Here is a 23711-nt window from a genome sequence, read left to right as displayed (position 1 = left end):
AATTTAGTATGGGCTGTAGATTACAGGAAGGTTTAGTGAACAACTGTGGTGCGGCTGAAGAGGCTGCTGTGTTTGTGCAGGTGAGTCACAGCAGCAAAACACAACTTAAAATGATCTGGCATGTACATTACTGTGCAGGTTCAGCACAAGACATGTTACATCCAGGTCAAGTACGATATACGGAGTAAACTGAAGGGGAAATACAAACACAACTAGATTGCAGTTCCTACAGAAACTGCGAGTGTGATTGCAGTGCTGGCAGGGGTACCCAAACTTTTGACCCGTGGCTCCATTACACACAGTACTGGAGTTCTAGCTGCCGTCCTTCGATCTAGCTGCCATCCTCCGATGGCCCCATTCATTCCTATGGGGCCACTTAAATCGTACGTCGTAAGGTTTCGTGACGCATATTTTCGGAAAGAGCTCAATAAGTTCTACAGGTCCACAATTGGTTTCATCTTAGTATCTCAAAAATTGTGATGTACACGGCCGTGCAAAGTTCTGCCCATTAATTTTCAATGGGCAAAAAAGCGCACACTTACGAAGTTTTTACGAAAAACGCAAGTCCGATCGGAAAGCTGTATACAAGCCCACCATTCCCGATAAGGACGCACGTTTTGTCTTTTGAACAAAGTCGATATCTCGAAAACTGCGGCACTAGTTAACCGGACAAAAAACAGGTGGAATAATAACAAGAAGAAGAAGAAGAAGAAGAAGAAGAAGACTTAAGAAGAACAATACTGTGATTGCATACTGCAATCACACTAATAATGAAGTAGCACTGGACAATAACATAATATTAACATTTAATAAGAGACCTCAGGCCAGACAGTATTATAAAATACATACATACTAACATAATAAAGGATATTAGACCATTTAGACTATTTTTCATTTAGAAAAATCTAAATTATGTTAGGATTTGCATCTCAAATTTAGACATATTTAAGTAGCATACAATCTCCTGAAAATAACATCTTCTAAAAATTCTTTGTCATTATTAGGCAAATTAAAGTACTTACCTATCTTTAAAAAAAATAGCCTAGCATTCTAAATACTAAAACAAATACTATATTTACAACATCTTTCACTGACTGGTTATTAATTATTAAATGGCGCTGCCATTCATAGCATTCAATCTGAGCACAAAGAGCAGAGCACCACAAGCTTCGGTGGATTTTAGTTTGTTCATATTGATATCAAAATTGTATCAAGTCAAATGAAATAGATTGTGATAGAAATTTGGCCAATATCGTCCAGAACTATGATGAAGTACTTACTGGCTGTTCCCGCTGTTTCTTCTGTTATCAAATACAAAAGCCTACAGCTTTGGCCCCAAACAAAGATGGAAAAAAAAAACACTGAACACCCATAATCATCTGTAATTCCGGATAAGCCCGAGTTCCCCCTTTTGTTGTGTTTAGACAGAGACGACCTCTCCCTCCATTTTCTTTGCTTTCTCGACTGAATGGCCTCTGCTGGGCACGCTCCTCTGGCTATGGCAGAGAGCAGCTTTCTGGGGCCGTTGCTACTTAAAGAGAAGTCAATTCATGTCACGAATGAAAGCAGCTCCCTAACTCTTTTCTGTGACATAATACTCAGGGTGAAAAGGGAATGTGAGGCTCTAGCTGGATAAAAAAAGTGAGTCGGGTTTCTGTCTGGCCTTGTTTATTCTGTGTGTTGTTTCAGAGCATTTGGACCATGAATTTCTGCCCAAACGCTGGAGCTGGCAGGGGAGGGGGGCGGGCTGGCGGGTGTTGGCCAGTTACAGGCTAAAGCGACAAAGACCGAGCCGAGCTTTGCTTTGGTTCGGTTTGTTGTTTCGGTGGATTTGATTACTGTCCCTTTACTTCCTGCTGTAATAGGAAAACAGAGCAGAATCCCGGTCTTAACTCCAGGCTTTGTCTCGTCCTGTCTGCAGCCTGGTCGCAGAGCACCAGGGTTCCAGCCAGCGCTGACAAACATGTGCCAACACTGTCAACAGCTCAGTGCAGCCTGTGGATGCAAGGGAGCCAGACACATTTGGGCTTGAGGACTTCAAACATGGATCAAATGAACAGATGATGCTAAATGCTTAACTGCTATGTTGGATGCCAGCATTCAGCACTAAGGCTGCATAATATGGAGTAAAAATGTCTATGGGGCGGTGTTCTATTTTGAGATGAGAGTGTGAGATTATAACAAAGTATACAAATTACTGTCTGATAAAATATACAAATTCATTGTGTCTCTGATTGAATGTGCAGCAAGTCAACCCAGGAAATGAACAGTATGTTTCTGCAGCTCTAGGTGATGAGGTAATGATAATAGTGATAATAGCCAGCCCGTTCCTGTTCTCTGTGGTTCTGTTCTATTTATGTCACAAACTCACAGCAGTGTAAAGCATGAAAACCGCTGTGCTGTGTGCAGATTATTTATGTTAATAATCCATTTCCATTTCTTAGATTGATACAGAAATATATTTTAATGGATCAGAAATCAGCTGTTTTAAGGTCAATACAATTGATTTTTTTTGGTTTAACCAGAGTACCCTTTGGCATCCTCCAAATGCTGTTTTGGACCAAACCCCACAGTTAATATTTATTTTTAAATTATCCTTTAAATACAAAATAATACTTATAATTAAGAGTCTGTTACAAAGTTATTTACTGGTACTCAAAAATATATATCTTCACTATTAATTCACTAATAACAGTCAACATGTGTGTAAAGCAGTTATTTATGTATGCATGTATGTGCCAGTCAAAGGTTTGGACACACCTTAAATGTAGGGTTTTTTCATTTTTTTAATAAAATTTCTGCACTGTAAATTCATACTAAAATCATCCAAACTATGAAGAAAAATATATGAAATTTAGTAAACAAAAAGTTAAACAAATCAAAATATGTTTTATATTTTACAATTTTCAAGGTAGGCACATCTTGCTTAGATTACTTTTTTTTGCACCTCATGGCATTTTCTCAGTCAGCTCTATGAGGTAGAGTCAACTGGAATGGCTTTCAGTTAACAGCTGTGCTGAACTCATCAAGAGTTAATTTCTTGCATATCTACAAGTTCTCTGAATGTGTTTGAGAGCATCAGTTGTAAAGTTGTAAAGAGGTAGAGTTGGTATACAATGAATTGCCCTATTTAGGTAATGTTCTATTCCATATTATGACAAGAACTAAGAACTAAGTAAAAAAAGAAACTGGTTCTCATAAGGACCTCCCCAGGAAAGGAAGAGCAAGACTTACCTCTGTTGCACAGGATAAGTTAATCAGTGTTATCGTCCTCAGAAGTTAACAGCACTCCAAAAAAGAGCCCAGAGTATTTTGGTTTGCTTAAGTTTACCACTTGATTCTTTGTGTTCCTTGATAGTCTGGATGACTTCAGTATTTATTTACAATGTAGGAAAAAGAAATAGAAAAAAAAATAGAAACCTTAAATGAGAAGTTGTTTCCAATTTTTTGACTGGTACTATACCTCTGCCAATTGGTAGAAAAGGCACAATCAGGTTCAGTAACATTCATCCCCTTCTTCATTATAATCTATTGTGACTCAAATGTGCTCCACCACACAGTTGAGCAAACATTAAAGGATAAACACGGATTCCAGAATAAAAATACTGCGCAGCCGTACACAGTATTCGATTCCAAGTCAAAAGCCCAAGTATCTGTTCCCATTTTCACCAATATGACAGAAATCCTGTTTAGAAGCACAGCAGTTGTTTAAACAAAAGTACTTAAATTGTCCATCTTTCGCCACAAACTAGCAAACTGACATCTAGTTTGGACTGTGTAAATAATCAGCTCTCATCTTTGTTTAAAAGGACCTCCCTGAGAGGAGACCAGTGCTGTCTTACACAGTCTCGGCTCGGGCCTCCAGTGTTTGTGTAAGACTGCTGCTGACGGAGAAACACGAGAACACTTCACGCAGTCGACGCTAGCTGAGTAAAAACAGCCAGAAATGACTGCTCTACTGAGTCGCCTCGGTGACAGAGGCCGTTACAAACACAGAGGCCTGTATGTTTTTATTTTCACTTCATGCTTAGATTTCAGTTTATGCTTGTTGCAAGGTAAAATGTATAGGCTACAAAGACACAAATTGGTAGACCATTTGTACTCAAACCTGGTCCTCAGGGATCACCAGATGGTTCACGATTTTGCTCGATAGCCTTATGTAGAGTGAGTTCTGGCTGGAGAAAAATCTGCACCGTCTGGTGGTCTCAAACCAGTCTTCAGGGACAATGTTAGCCAGCGCTGTAATCTAATAGTTAGAAGCAAGTTGGAGATTCTGTAAAATTTTAACATCACATTGTGCTGCCAAAAACATGACAAAGTCCTGGCAAAACAATAGTAAAACATTAGAAGTGCTTTTCCAAAATGGAGGAAAATATTATACACAAAGGTAAAGAAGTTGGTTGCAGAATTAGCAATGTTACTATTGGACAGGAATGTAAATGCTCTTTATATATTGCTTTAAACTGACACTCAAAAGTTCTCAAATCAGATTGGGAGCTAACCAAGATTATGTAGATTTAGTACAGGAATTCAAACCGCAGTGGGAGTAAGCTCACAATTTGACACCATATATGAATCGGGTAGGTCATTGTTGGACGTGTTTTTAAATGTGGTAGTTAACAATGCAATTAAACATAATAATTAACAGAAGGTTACAAAAATAAGACTGGAAGTGCTTTTCCAAAATGGAGTGAATTTTTACAAGCACCAGGGATGAAGCTGGTTGCATAATTTGGTTTGGCTTGGTTTGTTTGAACACCACGCATTTCAAATAAAAATAGAGTAGCTTAGTCTTTATCACACATGTTCAGAGTATAGGTAAAAAAATGGTGGTCCCTAAACAATGGTTGGAAACCTTGTATGTTAGGCTGGTCTGTATTTTTATAGCTAAAACAGGCTTGTGAATCTGCAGTGTCTGACATAAATAAAGTAACCTGTAACATTATCCCAGAAAGTCACCTCAGAGTGAATTTAATATGAGGAAATCTTGCTGAGCAAGCTGTAGCAACAGTAAAACACTCCACGAGCCACACTGGGGCCAAGCACTGGTGCATCAGTGGCAGTTCCACAGAGAGCTAAATGAAGGCACAAGGCACACCCAGCTCATCATCAGCACTGCTGCCATTATAGCTAAACTCACAGCAGCAGCAGCTCAGCCTGGAAAGCTTTTACCCATGTGGCCGTACAGAGGAGAAGTGTGGATCTGGGAGTGTATGTGTGAATGTGAAAGTGTATAAGAGAGACTCTGTGTGTTTGTAATACCCACCCCCACTTTCCTGTTCACCACACATACATCCATATTTCACACAGAGCTGCTCTGTATTCCACTGATGGCAGTTTACGAACCCAAGCCAAGCAGTTTCTCAAATACAGTCCGAAAAATGTAATCTAAGTGATTAGCTTTACCATACTTTACAGTACTGTGTAAATAAATCATAAACCAACTAGACAAACTGATACTTAGTAGTATTATTATCTGTAATTCACACTAATGTATCTTTATCTATTTTGGTGCACGATTTCTAAAGATTAAAAGAGGTATTAGTTAAAATTCTGAGAACTGGAAAAGCAATGGCATCAGCTTAGAGCTGGGCGATTATGGCCTAAAAAATAATCGTTGATTTTTTTTTATTTTATTTTATTTTTTTTACAAAAAAAATCAGATTTTCAATTGTAATTGATTTTTCTCCCCTACTAAATATCAAACTACAGATGCCAAAAAATGCTTTAAAACTAGGTTTACCTGTAAAAAACAAATACATATACAATTATATATATATTTATATGTGTTTGGAGTTTAGACCTATTGTGTTAAATCGACTCATTGAGTGAATCAACAATTTAAAACATTGTTTTAAAAGCCCATGCTTCATATCATGCGCTGAGATTACTATTGTTTTCCACAATTATTCAAGGATCCTAATCGGAGAGCAATGACGCTGCAGTTTTTATAAACAGTAAGATCTAGCTAAATATATGTTTTATTCCACCGTGTGTTTGTGTCGAAAATGCTGAAACAGTGCTGAAACACTTCAGAAATTAGTAGCGTTTTCAGATATTTTAGATTAAAAAGATAACCTGTCTGTATGTAAAATCGTAATTACTCCATTTCGAAAATTGCATTAAAACTGTAATTCAAATTAAACAAATTAATGGTGAAAATCGCCCAGCACTGCATCAGTAGATGCACGCAATATAGTAGAAAAAAAAAACATTTGTTAAAACTGTGCCGCTGAACTGGATTCTTATCTGTTTACACTGACCTCCTGTCAGTTACTCTGTGAGACACACTTCAACATCCCATGACTCTACCCCCATCTACCCATCACTCCACCCCCATCTCCGTCTGTTTGACTAGAAAAACGTGAAGGAATCCAGTAAGCGTCTTGTATTGCTGTAGGCAACAAAACACAATGTGCTAGCAAAAACAACAAAAAAACAACAAGAGTTAACACTGAAAGTGCTTTTCTAAAAAGGACACAATTCTTCCATGCAAAAGAATGAAATTGGATGTAGAATTAGTTATGTTCTTACTAGACAAGAATGTAAAAACTCTATATTGTACAATGCTCTACACTGTGTTAGTTACAGACTTTACATAACACACAGAGCAGGTAAAACTTCTCACAAACACAAACAACACTACAGGCAAATCTGATTTGTTTCTCAAAATCAGATCTGTAGCGATGACTGACAACACTGTTATGTCTGGACTCATCGTGGGTGATATGGCACTAAAATAGTATCACGATAAAATTTCAAGGTATTTTTGTGATAATGACATACTTGCCAATATGGCAAAACACTGAAAAAAAATATATTAATTTCAAGAATATACTAACGCAACAAAACAAATGTTATAGTTGCATTTAGTAGAACATTTCAAACATTTCATTTTGTACAGATGTATTCTTGCAAATTGGATTGGATTGGAATTGTATTTCAAACCACCTCCAAACTCGAATATGGGCTGGCAGACTGAAAATAGAACTTTGGTTGAACTTCTTTTAGGTAATATTCTGTTTAAAAATACTGGTTAGCTGTAACTAACAATGCTAACTCTCTAACACAGGTAGTGACAGATAAGCTCACAGAGGCTAATTACAAAGAAAGATCAGATACTGTATACACTGGACTGTTTTCAGTGCAGGACATTCTTATGAAATGTTTTTTGTAGTTGGTAGATTATGCTGTGAAATGCTAAGTCAATTATGTTTTTCAGACACAGGAACTAGATTCCCACTCTTGCTAAGCGCAACTGCAATACCAAGAATAACCTGTGAAATTTACATGGGTAGCATGATTTGCATTCATAGCTGGGAATAGAAGGTGGACCCAATGTCGATAAATATCATTCCAGTTTTGTTGTGTTGAACTGCTTCACCACTACATTTCACTGTTTTTGACCGTGAATCTTGACTAATGCTATTTTTTCACATGGCATATTGGCACGTTGAGAGGATTCACAAGTTGCACTTGTCGGATTTTTAAGCAGTAAAGATCAGCATGAATTTTTACTTTGTTAAGCAGTATAGTTATAATATAATACTTAAACAAACATTGCAAATCCGAATTCTGACCATAAAAAACAGCACAAAACAGCATGCACTGTTCACGGACACTGTGAGCACATCCTCCAGTCATTTCCAGGCTACGGTTTCACACTACAAGCACCTTTAATGTACTCTTTCTCTCTGATGTCACGGCCACGGTCTGAACAGAGGGGCCGTTCTATACACTCCCTCTGTCCGAGCGGTAAATAGAGAGATAGCTATCTGAGAGCGCAGCTGGGTAACTGGCACACATTGGCCAAATTATGTCTGCATTGATTGGAGCACACGGCGGCACACTGTAGCCTTTCTTAAAGGACACAATCGGCCCATCTGTAGAATAGGCAGAAGAGCAGATTGCTCACACACAGGCTGCATTTATCTGAGAGGCTTTTGTCTGGGCGGAGTGCGTGACTAAACAGGTTCAAGCGCACGTGTATTTACAGTACGGAGCAGAAGCGTGAAATTTGTAAAGGCTTCAAGCTATGGACAGTGCAGTACAGTAAATAGAAACAGATGCTCTGCTCTGTGTGACCGGGACTAGGAAAACGATGCAAATGATCTGACGTAACAGAAGACTCTTTGTGGATGCGTGTGTATATATATATAGCACTTATCATGGTTATCTCCATTGCCTGTCCAGAGCATCAGGGTAATTGGGTAGAAATCTAATCATGAGAGTTACAATAGCACTGCATGTGCCCTTGATGGCTTTAGATGGAGCAAGCCCTCCCTCACTCGCCACTGGAGGAGACTGAAATGGAGGCATTGAAATGCAGGTGGAAGCCTGGTGTCTTCACTGGTGCCTGCTATTTTCACTGGTGAGTCAAATTACTCTAAATAGGGAGAGGAGAAAAAAAAAAACCCTTGGAGCCAATGCGGCGACACACAGAGCACTCTGACATTCAGAAAGACTCTCACATAGACAGACAGTATTAAATTAATCACATCCTTTGTGCCCCTGGCACACGCTGGCCTTCTTTGCCAACTAATCTGGCAAAGCAGGTCGCACCACATCATTCATGTGAATATATACTCCACTGATAGCACATTTACACTGCTAAATGTCAGAGTTGTGGGAGGTGAGAGTCGGTTAGCAAGAGAGAGAGCCAGCAGGGCTAAACTGAGGAAAAGGTGAAAGGAAAGGAAGTCTGGAGTGAATAAGTAGACTGATGAGGTGGTACTTTATGGACAATAAGTGTAAAAACTATTAAAAAGTGAGAGTGAAAACTATATTAGTTCATATATATACAAAAAATGGATTCATTTACTTGTGCTCCCTAATTAACTGACTCATACTTCACTCAGTAGTGTACATATTAGGGGGGCAGTGGTGGCTCAGTGGTTAGAGCACCAGGCAATGAGGTGGTGGGTTTGATACCTGGGTTTGGGCACAACAATGGTATATGCAACTCTATATAAAAATAAGAGACCACTTAAAAGTTATTTTTACTTTTTTTGAAAACCTCTGGAATATAATCAAGAGGAAGATGGACGATCACAAGCCATCAAGCCAAACTGATCTGCTTGAATTTTTGCACCAGGAGTGGCGTAAAGTTATCCAAAAGCAGTGTGTAAGACTGGTGCAGGAGAACATGCCAAGATGCACGACAACTGTGATTAAAAACCATGGTTATTCCACCAAATATTGATTTCTGAACTCTTAAGGCTTTATGAATATAACCTTGATTTTTTGTTGCATTATTCGAGGTCCGCATCTTTTTTTGTTATTTCAGCCATTTTTCATTTTCAAATGACAATACACACACACAAACTGAGTCACACCGTCACATATACACAAATTCACACACACATCACACATTGACTAATTCACTCACCCACTATATTCACTCAATCGCTTAGACAGTCACTAATTCATTTATGTACAATCTCACTCTAATTCTTTCAGTCATTCAAAAAGTCTTAAAGTCTTATTTTTCATGTTTAACTGTTATAGTAGGATAGAGTTCAGTTTGTTAAGGCTCTAATTGTTCTATTATTTTATACATGACTGTTCCTGTATTTTTTTATTATTTTGTTTTGTTTCGTTGCACATTTTAATAGTGCACACTGCTGCTACCAAAAAAAGCCACTAGATGGCATTCCATATATTTCTTAATTAAATTATTTAAATTTGACCATTAGTGCCTGGTGTATTACAGATCACTTGTATCACTTTGCATCACTTATATCAAGCCCACATTTTGAAATAAGATATTGTAAATTTGATGAATCAAACCAATGACTGACCATAGACTAATCTAAAACTGGCATATGCCTTTGCTGTAAAAAGAAAAGAAAAGAGAAAATAGAGAACTGAATCGAATTGTGACCCTAAAATCAGAAATATAATCGAATCAAGGATTTAGAGAATCGTGACACACCTAGTAACGAGTAATGATGCAGCATATAAAACTGTATCGGAGTAAAAGTATTAAACTCATCCAAAATATGGAGTGCAGTCAAAGTGGAAATAGGAGAAAAAAATAATACTCCAGTAGATACAGAAACAGCATTTTAGTACTAAAGTACAGTAGTGAAGTAGTTCTACTTCCCTACTACACATCTCTGATTTTCATTAATCATCATTATTATTAGTCACACAAACAGGACATATGATCAAGAGCCCCAAACAAAGTCTCAAATCTGATTGAAGAAAAATATATAATTTAGTTTCAGTGCAATTGGAGCAATTTCAACACTTTATAATATGAATAAAGAAAGCCAATGTGGTAAAGCACAAGCCTCCTTCTCCTAAACCTGCAGTAAAACCCTGTCTGTTCAGGAATGCCCTGTAGAGAACACTGCAGCACTGCTCAGCTTTCTCTATCTATCTATCTCTCTCTTTTTATTCCCCCTCTCCCTCTCTGTGCAGATGAACATGTGCATCTCTTTGACTAATTCAACAACCACAGGCCCAAAACAACATCAGCTGCTCCTGGCACGCACTCAGGGACCTCCACCTCCAGCATGTCAGTGCGAGACGCGTTTATTTATTCACACCTATCCCTCTGGTCACTCCCTCTTCTTCATGCTGGCTGACTCCATCTCTAACACCATCTACAGAACTGCTGTTGCTAAGGTATAGACTGCATCAGGTATCCGCCCTCCCCTCACCACTGCACACACACACACACACACACACACTTGAATGAGTTTTAAAGAGCTGACTCGAGCACCTCTCTGAATGCCACAGGTCCAGCAGGAATAACAACTGAAATATGACTGGACAATCTGCACCACAACAGTGCTCACACTGACCTTAGGAAGAAGACAAAAGAAGTTTAGGCAACCCACAGACGCACAGACACACTGCCATCTACTGCCAGTGAAAGGAACTGTGCATTCTTTCCCTGAGGAGCCTCTGCCAAAGAGGACAGTGTTTCACAGCACTGAGGGATGGGAAACATTGGCCGGGGCTGTTAGAGCTTGTACTAATGCGCCTTTGATTGATGCCAGTTACAGTGTGAATATCTCGGGAGGTGTCAGTCCAGATCCAGCACATAGCTGATACCATGAGTCACTGCGCACTTAATCAGCAACATGTTTGATGAGAGCTCAGCAGAAAGCAGATGTTTGTGTGTGAGTGCATGGGCTGAAGTTCACTGTAATTATCTGTACAGTAAATGCTGTAAATTATACACGTTTACTGTTTTCGGTATTTAACGCTTCACCTCCACCCATCATGCACCGCCATGGTCCTGCAAATGGCTGTTATTGGCTCAGGCAAATTATATGTCATAATATTCCATGACAGTACACACAGAAAAATAGCACCACACACTGTATGTACCACCATGTGGAGAAAAAAAGATACCCTGTAAAAAAAATTATGTTTTTAACATACAGTACCAGTCAAACATTTTGACAAACCTTTTCATTCAATGTAATTTCCTTATTTGTTATTATTTTCTACGTTTTACACATAACATTTTTGTAGCAAACAAATAGGTGTTTAGCTTCAAAATGACCCGAACTAAACCCAACTGAAATGGTAATTGTGGTAAGGTGCAAACTCGAGCAAGGAAAAGCAGCCCAAAGTGCTTCAGCACCTCTTTAAAGGCTTCAATTCCAGGAGACTAATTGAGAAAATACTAAAACTGTGGCATAAAAAATAGCATTAAAAACTGAAAAGTAGCTATATTGAGGAATCTAAGATCTAAAATATATTCTGGTTTGTTTAACCCCTAAATCACATATGTACAGTAAGCCTACACTTCAAATTACACTGCTGTTGTATTTACTGTATCATAAGTTTTATAGGCCGCAAAACTGAATCATGTGGGAATCAAGATATGCTATACTAAACGATTACAAAATTGTTGATTATGGTTTCTGCACTTGAAATAATAGCTGAATAATAAATCAAGGGTTCTTGGGGGGTTTTTTTTGGTTTACTACATTCTTCCATAGTTTTTTTATTTGAATACATTTATTTATCATTTCCACCCATTTTTTCCCAATTTAGCTAGGGCAATTGTGCCACCCATTCAGCTGCTAGTCAGCTATATAACCCCCATCGCTAGTGATATCACAACACAAGGAGGGTGAAGACTAGCACATTCCTCCTCTGATACATGTGAAGTCATCCACTGCCTCTTTTTGAACCGCTGCTGATGCAGCATTGCAGAGTAGCATCACAGCGCGTTTGGAAGAAAACGCAGCGACTCGGTTCTGATACATCAGCTCACAGACCCCTTGTGGTAATCGTTATCACCCTAGTAGTGATGAAGGGAAAGGGGAAGCCATGCCAATTGTGCTCCATCAGGCTTCCGGCAGCTGATAGCAAGCTGCATGACCAGGATTCTAACAATTCTCTTCATAGTTTCAATGTATTCAATATTAAAATAAAAGAAAAGAAAAAGAAAAATCATTAAATAAAAAAGGATGTGAGAAAACCTGGTACTGTACTGTATGTATTTAAACATAAACATTTGATCTTCATTTTCACAATATTTAATGAATAAGGTAATATGATGAAAGAACTCAAATAAAAAAAAAATGTTTGTAAAATGTTCCTGTAAGGAAAATATTAAGACACCCCAACATTTATGTGGCAGGCTCAGACATTTAGTTTGGTTTGCTCTTGATCGTTGAAGTGAGGCCTTCCAAAGTAGGTTTAGTTAAATCAGACTGTGGTTTGTTTTTACTCTTGATGTGTTTTGTTTAGATAGATACTCTGCTGATTTGAGCTCAACAGCTCTTGGCTACTTTTGGGATACAACATCATGGTCTCATTAACACCTCTTCTGGTGCTGAATCACAGTCAAATCCTTACGGCAAATTTAATTCTAGACAGAAACTGCCGGTACTGATTCTTACCACAAGCAAGGTCATAATGGCTTCTATTATGTTACACTGTGCATACGTAACACTGTGGACCGAGGAATGTTAAATGCCAGCACAACTTGCACAGTTGAACAGAATGACCCGTCCGATGTTCAACCTCATTCACAAGACAACACCTCACAACCTATACAGCCTTCCCAAGCTGAGGTAACACTTCATGATTAACTAACATACCGCTATTCAGTGACTTTTGGCATGTCAGTGTTTATTGTGAATATTGTGGAAATGTACCTGACTCATCTTCGTGTTGGTATTGCTTCACCAGAATTGGAGCAGGTCTGTGATGCGTCTGCGGAGCCTCAGCAGCCTAAAACAGAAGAGAAGAGATGAAAGGAGACGTGAGGAGAGAGGATACCAGCACACACACTGCATTCAACACGGATTACAGTGGAACAAAGGAGCAGAAGCACAGAGCAAAAAGACAAACACGCTGTTTTAGTTTTGCTCTCAGTGAGGGGTAATCCTCACACACCCGTAAAGAGAAATCCCTGCTTAATGAATGCACCGTGTGTGTTAACACACACCTCAACACACCACTTTGTCTTTGTGATTAAGAAAAAAAAAGGGAACGGGTGGAGAGAGCCTGTCCTGGACTGGCCTCACACATGCACACACTTTTAAACAAGACAATGCCCAACCACATGCTGCATAATAAAGACTGAGTGAATTCTGAAACAAAAACAAGACAAAAATCCTGTATGCAGGAATAATGGAACAAACAAACACCTGAATCACCTCACCACTTCATATTTTCAGCATCAAAGTGCATTTTAAATGTTGAGACAAGGAAGTGGCAAATGTTTTACTATGTCAACTTTTTTGTTTGGAATGTGTTGCAGGAATGTATGAATATTATCATATAAAATTATGTGAAGTTTCATGTTTAACATTTAGATTATTTAAAATCTAATGGATGTAGAAACAATAGATCACAAATGACAAGATATAAATTAGTTGAAACTGTTAACTGTAGACTGTAGCGTATTGCATCTTTGATGTCTAAATAGCAAACTGAACTTCCCACATCATTATTCAAATATAAAATCTAAAGGGCTGTAAATTCAGGAGTCTTCCAAATAACTAATCATTAAATAATTAGTACAATAACATCAGCTAACAGTGAGGAAAGAGGGTGATCTACATGCCTGTTTGTGAGTAGAGTCTCCTGGCTGAGGGGACGATGCAGTAAATGACTGAAGAGCCTGTGGAGTTTCTGCATGTGTCTCTGATGGTCTGAAGTTGATCGACAGCCCACTGTCCTCACCTGCAGCACCATTTCCAGGACCTGGTTACCATGGAAACACCGAAACATCCGTTACACACTATAAGGAGTTATATTACTAACATCATTTTAGGCAAGAAACCTGAAGGTCGTTGTCTGCTCTGCTGATACAGATTTAAAGGTTTATAGAGCTGGATCTGATACTAATATTTGTAGCAGACTGAAAAGTAGGTTAGCGAGTGTGAGAGTGTTTCAAAAATACTGATACTAAGTAACAGACTTAGTGACAAAAGAGGCAAAATAGTAAGTTTGATTGATAAAAAACTAGCCAACAGCTTAGATAGCAATCCTAATGTAATATAGAATCCTAATGTGATTTTATTTTGCCATAAGCTGCATTTTAATCCACTGGGTTCATAAGTAGTGCCATTGTATTCCCAAGACACTAAGAACTTGATATCATGTAAGGGAACTTGAAAGTTGGGCCAATTCCTTTATTCGGAATGCCATGTGATGCCATAATGGAAAAAAAAAGTTGCATTAAGAGCAGCGAATGGCAAGCAACTAGCAAACTAATGAACTGCAGCCCCATATTAAATTGTATTTGTAATATGGAAGTAATTGTAATATTGTTTTGTGATTAAATCGTACTGTATTAATTATGAAACTCTTAGGTAATCTGCTACCTGTATAACCACCGAAATGCCCTTATAGATGGGTAGGCTTGTCTGTTAACTTGCTGTATAGTAATAAACCACTACTCTACTCCCTACGCTGTTTGAAGTTTGAATTGAACGCTTTCACTACCTATGGTTTGGAATCCCACTTAAAATGTCTAAATTCTACTGACTAGAATGATGACTGCTTTTAATACAACGCACTGACATTTAACATTTTTAACAATTTCTGTTCTTTTATCTGCTGTTTTAATACATTTTTGTGTGTAGGGAATACAAGCGTACATTCTTAGGAACTATCTGGATTAGAACGCAGCTATAGCATCTTAAGGTATCACTGTTTATCACTATTTAGTCATGTTGTTTGTTTGTTTAAGGGAGACAAAAACACCAGCATAGCATAGATATCACATTTGACTTCATAATGATATTATTTAAATGATTTCAGACCATATTTGCCCAAAGACAAGGCTACATTGTGTTTACCCTTTAAGTGTGACCTGCTCATAATCCTACATGATACTAAGAGATGTCCGGAGGCAGCAGAATTTTCCTGATAGTTTATGAGCATTATTAATTTAGAGGAACTGAACTATAAACAATGCTGTTTTTAGAGTAAACATACAGAGCCAGCTGCAAATGAACCTGAACTAATGCACAACAAGCTCAGTGAGCAGCAGGGTCACTGTATGGCAGCATATATGCCTAATAAATGCAACAGATAATGTTTCAAAAGGCAATGTAAAAAAACTATTATTAGTGTAATTCTTTTACATTTATTCAAATTCCACTAGGACAGAAATTTAACCCCTCCCCCCAATTATTTGACCTAATTTATACACATGTTTCTGTACAGTTTCTCTGCTAAAAAAAAAAAGAAAAGAAAACAGCCTGGCCAGCCCAAGCTCTTGACTAACATATGATACACAGCTCTGGAAAAAAAACCTAAGAGACCACTTAAAAATGATGAGGTTCTTTGATTTTACCAAATTAAAAATTTCTAGAATATAATTAAGAGGAAGATGGATGATCACAAGCTATCAAACCAAGCTGAACTGCTTGAATTTTTGCACCAAGGGTGGAATAAAGTTATCCCAAAAAACTTTATATAAACTTGTAGTCTTTGCATTTTTTGAGGTCTGAAAGCTCTGCATCTTTTTTGTTATTTCAGCCATTTCTCATTTTCTGCAAATAAATGCTATAAATGACAATATTTTATTTGAAATTTGAGAGAAATGTTGTCCGTAGTTTATAAAATTAAAACAATAATGTTTATTTAACTCAAACATATAACAAAACCAGAGAAATTGATTGAGAAACATCACTAAGCAGGTTAACCTACCAATACTACTCAAGTGCAACATACATAGCGTAGATTAACTAGTATAAGGGCATGTTTTGGCCTGGATGAACAGTTTTTACCTGCCAATACCATCAATACAAACTCAGACCCCATCTGAAAGCAGCTTCCACCAAAAGCTGGCCTTGAGGTGGAGTTTTCAGCTGGATTGTGTGTCTCTATAAACCCTGTGGTATGTATGTGTGGTGCTTCTTATATTCATAAACTTAAAAGTTCCTTAGAGTCTAGTTATCCTTGACAAAGCTATTGTGACAGTGTATGGAGCCTCCTGCACCAATATCCTATTCAGACACCACCATCACACAATAACACCCCACAACTTATACCAGTGTGGGCTTTCCCAGAGCATCCAAAGGTAACACCTCTTAATTATCAACATTATTAACATTAGCTACAGCTATTCCATAGCATTTGACAAACAACTGCATATTGAATGCAAGATAACATGAACTACGCTGGTATCTTTTTCCATTGGTGGACAGGGCAGGTTAATGGAAGAGATGTATCAATAGATCAATTATTTTAAACCAACAAAGTACATCTACACTGTAAATTCAGCTTGGAAAAGGGCTACTGAGGGAAGCTACAGAGTAGGTGTGCTTAATATAGTTGCAAATCAGCCTAAATGTTGTTGTGGCAGTATGATTATTGGCACACAGAACAAGAAGCTTTCTTTGGATCCTGTAGAAGTTCAGCCTCATTGAAGCTCAGTTACAATAAAGACATGTTACCACAGTTGAGAGAAAAGCAAAATAGCCTTAAATTCTCTCTCCATCAATAACACACTCCTGTCTGTGCTGCTGGAGTGTGTTTTTTCTGTGTTTGGCAGCGCTGGTCTCCAAGCAACATTGAGGGTCTTTCTGCCATGAGTGGAGCTGCTTCAACCTAAGGTAAATATTGGTTTAGGCCAACACAGGAAGAGGCTAGGAATCCACTATGAGCGATCTGTTGCACTGCACTCATAACTTACACATACTGTCCAAGCATAAATGAAGTGAGCTTAGGAACACTGATAGTAAGAAGGCACATCCCCATATAGGCACAGTATAAACTCAGCAGTATTATTCGCAAGAAATATAAAGACAATTTAACCTCCAACAATAAATAACTACAAAAATACTACCATAATGCATATGTAAGCCAGCATGCTAGATATCTCGGCATGAAGATGTAGAGGTTCCTAATAGTGTCTTGCGATGGAAAAAATTAAGAGACCACTTCAGTTTCTGAATCAGTTTCTCTGATTTTGCTATTTTTGGGTATATGTTTGAGTAAAATGAACATTGTTGTTTTATTCTGTAAACTACGGATAAAACTCCAAATAAAAATATTGTCATTTAGAGCATTTATTTGCAGAAAATGAGAAACGGCTGAAATAACAAAAAGATGCAGAGCTTTCGGACCTCAAATAATGCAAGGAAAACAATTCATATAGTTTTAAGGGTTCAGAAATTAATATTTGGTGAAATAACTGGTTTTTAATCACAGTTTTCATGCATCTTGGCATGTTCTCCTCCACCAGTCTTATAAACTGCTTTTGGATAATTTTATGCCACTCCTGGTACAAAAAATCAAGCAGTTCCGCTTGCTTTGATGCAGTTGGCCATCGCAAAGTATTCCACACCACGACACTAGGCCTTCAAAACATGTGACGTGACAACAAATCATTGATTGTGGATTCAATGCTGCAATGGATTGGTTGGTCGTCTCCACCAAGACAAAAGTGGAACTCATCACTCCATGACAGTCTACCACGACTACCCACATAGTTTAATTTCTATTGGTTAATTTCTTTTGGTTGCAACTATTTTTTAAAGGGTCAGTTTATATATAAAATACTAACAGACTGTATTCTTTGTACTGTGCGGTGCAGGAAATGAAAGATCAGAAGAAGGCAGAGCTCAAACTGTAATTTTCTGCAGCAATTTAGAAACTTCATATGTTACAAATATTGACCTTGAAAAGGTTGTTAACTAAACACGTAGCACCGTTATTCATCTGTGAATTCCCCCTTTATTTAAGGCTGATGAAACACGTGGAGTTGAGGGGTTATGAAAGAAATGTTAGCAGAGAGTGTGCAGCCGGAGGAGGTTGTGGTTGGCTAATGTTCACACGGGGCTGTAAGAGAACGCTGAGAGTGGGGCTCTTTTCCGCTGTGCTCCCTCAGCCTGCATCCTGATGAACTATCCAGACAGGCTGGCTTCCCCTGGGCCAGCCCCTGCTCAGCCTTTCACTCTCTCTCTCTTTCACACACACATATATATATATATATATATATATATATATATATATACATGCACACACAGCAGCACAAACATCTCTATTCCCTCTCTCCATATAAAATGCCTAGTGTGAGCCATGCCCCATTAGAGCCAGGTCCAGAGAGGGCCACAAACACCTGGCAGCAGGTACAGACGGCCACCCAGAGGTGGCCACAAGCTCTACAAAAACCAGGCATGGTGGCAGGAATAACATCATAAAACCTGTGGAGAAATTTACAGGTTTGTGTGTGGTAAGCCACACATAGGTCGCTCTTACGTGCTTGTACTGCCCTTTCTGAATGTGTCTACTGCAATAAGTCATGGATGTTTAATAAGGTTAAATTATTATTATTTTTTCTATTATTGAGTAAAACCCTTTCCATACAAGTCAATCTCAAGAAATAGTGCCCTTTTTGCACACAAAAATGACCACTGTGTAACAACCAATCATGTCCATCACATCTAAAACTTTGTAGATTTTATTTGATTGCTCAGCTTATTTCTCAGACTTATGGAATTCAAAAACAAAGCTCAAAAGCAAAATTAAAAACAAAAAATAAATCAGCATCTATATAAAACACATAAGGTCTGGTTTGACAGCTGTACTTGAAACAAGCAAGATGTCAAATAAGTAGTGGCCATTTGTGTAGATCTCAAGCGGTTCTCATACAAGTTAACAACAGAGAAGTTCTGTTGTGTGTGGACTCAAATAAGCTGAGTATTTTCTTGGTATGTGTTCACATCTGGGGAAATCTCTTCTTAACCAGATGTTGATGAACTTAGTTTGTGATAAATGTGTCTTGAAATCACCTGTTCTCTCTGTAAAGGCATTTTTTGCTGTTCTGTAAATTCACTGAGTTCAGTCACAGTAATCAATGGCCCATTATTTCAGTTAAATTGTATAACACATTGGTGCAGTGTACTGCTGCTACTGTCACATGAAAACTAAACCAAACCATGCTCACTAATAATTGGTCACTAATAGAGACACTAAAAATTTATTCTTAAAAGTGATGCAGCGAATTTGGCCCCAGGGCTGGACACTGGCTTCATCTCATAATTCTGATAATTATATCAGAATGCACACTGGCTACTCTGCAATGCTACATCCACAGCAGTCCAAAAAGAGGTAGTGAATAACTTCACATGTATCTAGGAGGTGACCTAGAATGCCTGCACATTTAAAATGGTTCCCACTTAGAGCTGTGATATCCCTGGTGGTTGCTCAGGTGTCGCCAAGTGACTTTAGTGGTATCCCATATTGATAGCTGTGTTTAAAGTGTATTTGTATTAATAAATCAGTTCATATATGTTACCTTTGAAAGGTGGCAAAATATTTGCACCCCAGTCAATCCTATTAAACAAAAATGGGCAAAAATCTGCTGCTAAATGAATCAAAAAGCTCTACACAAGCATAAATCACACAATTAAAACAAACAATCTGGAGACAGAACATCGAAATGATAATGTTTTTGTAGGACAAGACACAGCAAAAATTGGGCAGAAAAAACTTATTTTACTTTTAATAATAGCAAGGCATAATAAACATTTTTTATATTTTTAGTCCTCTACTTAAAGGTGATGTCAACAAACGGGGAGTTTAGATTGTTTAGAATCACATGCTAAGGACATGTTAAGCTATAATGTGATACTGTGTGATATAAAGTTGATACTGTGTGTGTACTAAGGTTGCATATATTATATTATTAATGTAAACAGGTCATTCAACTAATCACATATTTTTTTGTGTGCTGTGCATCTTCATACAACTATATTTAAGCATCAAAAAAGTAAATTCATTGCAGTACAATGTAACTGCAATAAGCTACTCTGTCCATACTGTGTGGTACTGTATTGTCTAATATGTGTGCATGTTTGTACCTGTGTGCTGAACTGGCAGTTGTCCAGGTGAGGTCAAGGTGGTGTGTGGACTCTGCTCTGCAGTGGGCTGGGTGGACTGGGTGGGCTGCTGGAGTATGAGAGAGTGTCCAGTCACCACTTTCTCCTGTGCTGTGGTCAGAGGTGGCCGCTGGCCCTCACTCACCTCCCCACTGCTCTCCTCGTCCCAGTATCTCTGACAAAACACAAACGCTTCACACTTACAACACAACACAGCACAACTTCTGATACTCGCCTTTACATCACAGACTTTCCTTCAGTCTTCAGAGTCTGTGAATTTAAACATGTGGTGTTAGTGCCTCCTAGTGCTAAGTGGGGGTACTGTCTGGTAAAAAAAAATATCATACAAGGAAAAGTGGCCAGAGCTGTGTTATATGTAGGTCAGTTTAATCAGATCATTAAAATCGAAATAAAATACGGCAACATTAAGTTTGAGTGAAATTAGGGACACACAACTGCTTAAAAAATGGATGTTTAGACAATCAATGTGTTTAGATTAAATACGACATGAATTTTGTCTAATTTTAAAAGTTTATAAATGTTAATGGAATTATCTGTGGTATCAGCAGATATGTACATAACGGTCCAATCCTATTTCACTCCTTGTCCTGAATCTTGCAAGGAGAGGTAGGGGGAAGGGATACAGAGATTTTCAGAGGCACACTTTAAACCGAGGGACATGAGAATCCCTGGTAAGATAGCTGAACAAGCAACCAAAGAAACCCATAGATGTAAGTATTTTCCGTATTAAAAGTGACAATTAGCACTATATTACCACAGTTTAATGTGTAGTTTCAATGTTTTATCGCCAAATTCTTCATAACAAGCATTAAAAAAGATTGCTAGTAGTTTGTCTCAGTAGCTAGCTAGCTAGCTAACTTTCCCGTTCCACCTTAAATGGTGCAACAGATGGCAGGGGCTGCAGCATTTAGAAAAATAAAATAAAATAAAAGCTAATCAAAGCTCATTTCAGTTCCCTATCAGAGAGGAATTAAGGAATGAACAATAACAATTCATTTCAGCACCACCTGCCCCCTCTCTGTTTTAACCAACAGTTAGGTTACTGAACTTTAGCGCTCCTGATGACGTATTGGGTGCTTTAAGGGATGTCCCAATTCTTAGAGGGAGGAAGGGGTAGAGGTGAGAGGTAAGTAGGGCCAAGAGGTGAAAAGGGATTGGGCCATTAAAGGGCCAAAAGCTTCAAAAGCTGTCCATCCAAATTAATGCAAGTCTCCAAATTAGCTTCATGTACATTAATAGCTGGTGAGCCAATCTTCCTGCATATTCCTTGCTCAAACACACCCAATTAACCCTTAGAATGATAGATTAGAGTAGACCAGAGATGTTTGTGAGAGGGGAGATTACCAATCTGTCCTAGACTCAAGCCCTACTAGACTGGAATTGAAGAAGCCTGGTCTTATATTTGCTAACATGATTGATTTAGTGATCAAAAACATACACAAATGATTATGATGATGATTATGATGATGATGGAAGTAACAGTTTTTAATGTCCCATAAAAAGCAATACAATGCAAACCTCACACCTCCAAAATTAAGTCATGTGATAGCAGTACCTCTCGTTGCTGTGCCTGGCTGACTGGTCCCTGTTCCATCTTGGCAAGTAGAGAGAGGATTGGGTCATGGTGGGCAGAAACAACAGGCCTTCTAATCACCTGACCCTCACTTGGGGGATCGTAGTCCTGAGAAGAGATTAGACAGATAAGATGTTTCCTTTAAAGAGTGGTTGGCAATACTTAATATACATGTCATGTCAACAAGACTCACTGAACACATTTTAGTGTTGTTTAAAATATAAAGAAGTCTGTAGTTACTGTAGGCATATTATATCAGGTCTCTCCACCTGCAACTCCTAACTGCTAAATAAGTCTCTAAGTACCTGCACCAGATTTCAACCTGTTCATATACAGAGGGCGTGTCTGTAGGCTCCGCCTCTCCCACTCTGATGTGATATTGAGGGGAGGAAGCTCCTAAAGCTTTCTGTGGTCGTGTTTTTTTGCACCAAAAGAAATCTTTCATATATCTTTGACAATTTTTATGTTTTCCTGTTAATAAAGATATGGTGTGGTCATCGTACTGAAGCATACACTCCAGTTTTTGTCCTGGTTTTATCTCCGGCACATTAGGCATGCAGTAAACATGTCGCTGTGCTGGGTGTATTGCCACAGTCATACAGCTTTCTTAAGCAACATTTCCTACATGCTGCAGCAGTTTTGTTCTATCAGTATACAATATGCTACAATGAAGCCAAAATGTAACCATGCAGGTGATTTAACCTGATGCAATAAGCAGATTTATGATACTGCTAACGACAGCGCTATGTTCACATGACACACATAGCTGCTTCATTTTTCCACTGCATCTCTGCATCGAGTGTCACGTCTGGTGCTGTTAGCTCCTCTGTCCCTTCCACACCAAGCTCTAATGGAGGTTCTCAGGCCAACAACTACACTACCCAGAATGCACCACCCGCTGACATCACGCACACACCTGATCACGTGACACCTCACCTGCTTCCTCCAGGAAGTCCCGAATACTGAGGTTTGAGGGGGCCTGTAGGAAACTGCTGCCTAAGTATATTGGCCCATTTAAGGTTTTGTCTCAGGTTAACGAGGTGACTTATAAGATTGAGTTGCCTGCTCAGTACAGAGTGCATAACTCGTTCCATGTCTCTCTGCTCAAGCCTCTTGTCCCAGGTCCGCTTGCTGAGGGTATTCCTGATGACGTTCCGCCCGCGGCAGTGGAGGGGGAGGATTCGTCTACCTATGCGGTTCGAGAGGTGCTGGATTCACGCAGACGTGGCGGTGTGCTCCAGTACCTCATAGATTGGGAGGGTTACGGCCCTGAGGAGCGTTGCTGGGTTGCCGCCGGTGACGTGCTGGATCCTGCTCTACTGGCTGAATTTCATGCCCGTCACCCTGGTAAGCCTGCTCCTAGACCCCGTGGGCGTCCCAAGCGCTCACTCTCTTCTTCGGCTCCGGTGCGTCGGGGTTCCCAGTCTCGCAACGCCCGCCTGTCCGGCACCTCTGAGGCTACGCCTGGTCCTCCCGCCGGTACTCCCTGCCCGTCGGGTGGACGTCGTTGTGGTCGTCCCCGTTCCGGCTCCGTTCCTACTCCCTTGGGGGGAGGTACTGTCACGTCTGGTGCTGTTAGCTCCTCTGTCCCTTCCACACCCAGCTCTAACGGAGGTTCTCAGGCCAACAACTACACTACCCAGAATGCACCACCCGCTGACATCACGCACTCACCTGATCACGTGACACCTCACCTGCTTCCTCCAGGAAGTCCCGAATACTGATTACTGGCACTATAAAGGTGCACGCCACACAAACACCCAGGCCACGTATTGTAGGTTCTCCTCATTACAAAGCGT

The 23711-nt window shown here is 39.1% G+C and overlaps 1 protein-coding gene across 6 annotated transcripts in view; it reads right to left on the bottom strand.

Annotated features, from left to right (window-relative positions):
* The window catches only part of kiaa0586 (KIAA0586 ortholog), a 159531-nt gene that overhangs the window by 32413 nt on the left and 103407 nt on the right, over positions 1–23711 (bottom strand). For all 6 annotated transcript variants that reach the window (XM_007251920.4, XM_022672971.2, XM_007251921.4 and 3 more), the window contains 4 exons: positions 21895–22020; positions 20301–20493; positions 14045–14184; positions 13131–13206 (listed from right to left, as the gene is read on the bottom strand). In XM_007251920.4, coding sequence (XP_007251982.3) covers positions 13131–13206; positions 14045–14184; positions 20301–20493; positions 21895–22020 — 535 coding nt within the window. The remainder of the gene's footprint in view (positions 1–13130; positions 13207–14044; positions 14185–20300; positions 20494–21894; positions 22021–23711) is intronic.

This window comes from Astyanax mexicanus, chromosome 14 (genome assembly GCF_023375975.1).
Source record: "Astyanax mexicanus isolate ESR-SI-001 chromosome 14, AstMex3_surface, whole genome shotgun sequence".
NCBI classification, from domain to species: domain Eukaryota; kingdom Metazoa; phylum Chordata; class Actinopteri; order Characiformes; family Acestrorhamphidae; genus Astyanax; species Astyanax mexicanus.
The sequence above is the reverse complement of the archived record's forward strand: the minus strand, read 5'-3'. Positions and strand labels throughout refer to the sequence as shown.